Here is a 3781-nt window from a genome sequence, read left to right as displayed (position 1 = left end):
AAATAAATCCAGTAAAATGCGAGCTCCAATGTCAAATCTGAGACTTGAACTCTGGTGGGTAGGGGATACCACTGTCCTTCTAACCATCGAACCACATGTTGGTCTTCATGTTTACATGCCTTCGGTTTTACTGTATTTATGCAAATTCCGTCAAACTGAATCTTTTGACAGATGCGTAGTAAAATTTTGCCACACTTGCAGACAGATAGATAGACAGAGATAAAATCCTAAATCAGCTCAATTAAAATCTTAGATTCATCTTGGAGGAAGTAGAAGGGATGGTCGCAGGTCAAGCAGTTTTGGCTTTTCTGAACATGAGGGCACAATGGTCTTTTCCCATGCCGGTTAATGCCGTCAAATGAAAAAATGGATGGAAATGTCATATAAAGAACAAAATTTAGATAGATGACCAAATAGAGAAGAAAATGATTTTTAGGAGGAAATACGAGAGTAGATTTTTTTTCAAATAGGGCCAAACAAGGAAATCTCTGTTATATAAAGTACATATGTCATATGAATATTCAAAATATTCTTGTTACATAAAATGCTTTCATCGTCTCCCTTGCCGCACGGTCACACAAGCCCTGAGACCGTGCTAAGGCCCACAACCACTACAACATAATTTGCGACCATGAAGAGAATGAGGTTCCCCACGAACGCACCGACGAGTGGATACTGCTGCATGACGACGCTGCGCCGTCCTCCATCGCCACATCGCCACAGGTACTTGGACAGCGTGCGGAGAGGCACCTGAGGGCTGACCAAGTGCGAGACCACGGCTAGCAGCACGAAAAGCGCATTTTCTGTGATCCAGTAGGCGATGCTGCGGACCGCCACTGTGCTCGTGACGGCGGCCAGGGCCGCGTAGAACGCCAGGACCATGCTCACCAGGGACAGCCACAGGCAGTGCAACGCCGCCGCGAAGTTCTTCCACGACCCGGCGGAGCGCGACGCCTTGCCGTAGAGGAGCAGGACCACCGCGAGCACGGAGGTCACCAGGGCGAAGCTGTCCAGGATGAGGAAGCACTTGAAGATGGGCTCGTGCTGGAGGACCGCCATGCCTTTGATCACCTCCTTCCCCTCGGGATCGGCGCCGCCGCTCTGCTCGTACGACCCGGGCAGGTTGTTGGCGGCGGTGAAGGCGACGCTGGCGACAAGGACGGCGATCACCGCGAGGCTGTCGGACGTCTTCTCTATCGCCTTGGTTATATCGTGGCCATCCCACTGCTGCACGCGGTCCCACCTCTCGGGACGGGACCGCGCTCCGAACGCGGCCAACGTCGCCACCAGGCTGACCATGGAAAAGAAGTTGGTCGATTTCACGGCGAGGTCCAGCGGCGTCTGGCCGTCGTTGTTCATGATGTCGTCCTGCACTTTGCCCTTCCCCATCAGGGCCTCCGCCACGGCCGGCGCGCCCGCGGCCACCGCCAGGTGGAGGGACGTGTTGCCGTCCCCGTCCTGCGCGTTCAGGAGGCCGCGCAGCGTCCGTTTCTTGATGGCCAGTCGCACCACCTTGAGGTGGCCTCCCCTGGCCGCGGCGTGCAGGAAGGTCCCGCCGTGGTCGTCCCGGAGCTCGGCGGCGTCGGGGCAGGCCTTGATCAGCGCCTCGGCGACGCGGTCGTGGCCCATCCCCGCCGCGACATGGAGAGCGGAGAGGCCGCCGGAGTCCCGCATGCGCACCACACACGGCGGCACGGCACGTAGGATGGCGCCTATGACGGAGAGGTGGTCGCCGGTGGATGAAGCGAAATGAAGCGGAGTGCTGCCGGTGTCGTCGGCTTGGCTAGCCAGGGATGGGCCACATGGCGTCCACTCCAGTAGTAGCCTCACCATTTCTGACAATGTTCAGATCGATGGTATAAGAGCAAGTACAATACACTAACCTTATGTAAGCGGGCTATAAGATTTAAAATATTATATTTCTGCTGACATGGATGAAAGAGAAGAGCAGCCGGCTACAGAATAAGAGCCAGCTACAACAAGTGCTCGCACTATGTGAGAGTAAAACATGGGTTATTCATTAATAAAGTAACACATCTTGACATCTAACTATTGTACATACCGGCTATAATCTTGACTATAAATAACTGTCAACATCATGTAGCCATCAGCTGGCTATATTATTAACCATGCTCTAACAAGTATGCATGCACTTTCAGAGCCCACGGATCGAGAAGGAGCTCCCTAGCTAGCTAGCTCACCTGAGCCCTGAAAGACGGCAGCGTGCAGAGCATTCTGTGAGCTCAGGCCGGCAGCCGAAGCATTGCCACACCTGGTCGTTATCGATCTGACGGTTGGCAAAGATCTGCTCATCACCGCCAAGTACAGCACCGACACGCCGGTGTTGTTAACCTCAGAGGCTAGCCCCGGCGCCACAGAAACGATAGCCTCAACTGATGCGCCATGGCCGAGCCTCGCCGCCAGATGAAGGGCCGTGTTCCCTGCCTCGTTCTTGCACCACAAGATGCTGTCATCTCCGCCCTCGCACGAGAGCTGGACGAGGAGGGACACGGCCTTGCCATGCCCTGCCCTCGCCGCGCAATGTAGAGGTGTGTCCAGAGTCGAGTTCCGGGAAGAGAGCAAGCTCCTGTCCCCGAAGCTCATGAGACCGTGGATGAGCTTGTCGTGCCCGTGCTCCGCGGCCAAATGAAGAACGTTGTTCCCCTCCGCGCTGACTTGCTGTATGGCTGAAACAATTCAAACACAATATGGGTTCCGGCTCTACCATATTTTCCTAATTAGTGTGGTTAGATCTCAGTCGACCAGGACTTACTCAAGTCTATGTGACGTGCCATAACATGTAAGAAAGAGATAACAAAAACGAAAAAAATTACACGGATCTCGACATAAGATCCCATAAATATGAATATACTTAGACCGAGACTTAGCAATCCCGTTGAATAAAATGCTGGTATGCATGTTCGGCTACCATTCAAACATCTGGGCTCCCTTCCTAGAAAACGCTTGTTCCCAGTTTGAATGAAATTTCACATGAGATTCGTAAATCTCAGTTAGGTACGAAAACATATAAGTGACAATTATGTGTACACAAGGATGATCGGAGATCGAGCTAGTAGCAAACTACATGCGCAAAAGAAAAAATAATAGCAACTAGCAGTTAGGCAGACATTACCGGCAACCTGATTAGCAGCAGCAGCACCACCACCGTGCTGTTGCCGAAGCAGTGCCATGGCTTCCTTCTTCCTCCCCTGGCACAGGGCAAGGTACGGCTCGGGGCTCATCGTGCCACCGTCGCTCGGCTGCGTCGCGGCAGCCGGCGAGGCAGGGCCCGCACTGAGCTGGATGGAGTGATGCCCGAGGTCCATCGACTGACTATCCCGGTCAGACCACGGGGTCTGCGCGACGCGGATATATGGCGAACGGCTGAGAGTATCTGGCAACGGGCTCGTGGTTCACAGAGAAGCCGCCATGGATGCATGCATAGCAAGTCGTCGCCAAGTCAGCTTCTCCACAGTCAGCTGTGCGTTTGGGGCCGAAATGACAGCGGCCGGTCAGGTCCTGCGCATCCTGACTTCCTGAGGACAGCAATGAAACTTGAATGTCGGCCAAGTACAGACCACACACACACACGGCTCTAGTATCTATTTGCACCGTAGGTTCTAGCAACGCGGCGCGTAGAAATTTGACTACGAACGAGTGGAATATCGGTGTCGTCGACGAATTGAGTGCCTTGTTTTTTTAGGTTAAATCAACGCTTTATTCATCGAAAGAAAAAGTTTGTGGGATAACATAGGTCATGGGGTTGCATAAGCCACACATG

General features: G+C 53.3%; 1 protein-coding gene across 1 annotated transcript; it reads right to left on the bottom strand.

Annotated features, from left to right (window-relative positions):
• Positions 1-489: 489 nt before the first annotated feature.
• Positions 490-3496, bottom strand: LOC125523243 (ankyrin repeat-containing protein At5g02620-like). The gene is made up of 3 exons (XM_048688295.1): positions 3134-3496; positions 2202-2687; positions 490-1835 (listed from the first exon to the last, which is right to left on the bottom strand). Exons 1-3 carry the CDS (start codon positions 3324-3326, stop codon positions 574-576), a joined length of 1941 nt encoding a protein of 646 aa, XP_048544252.1. The 5' UTR covers positions 3327-3496; the 3' UTR covers positions 490-573.
• Positions 3497-3781: the final 285 nt, after the last annotated feature.

This window comes from Triticum urartu, chromosome 7 (genome assembly GCF_003073215.2).
Source record: "Triticum urartu cultivar G1812 chromosome 7, Tu2.1, whole genome shotgun sequence".
In the NCBI taxonomy this organism is placed as follows: domain Eukaryota; kingdom Viridiplantae; phylum Streptophyta; class Magnoliopsida; order Poales; family Poaceae; genus Triticum; species Triticum urartu.
This window is presented reverse-complemented; position numbering and strand designations above follow the sequence as displayed.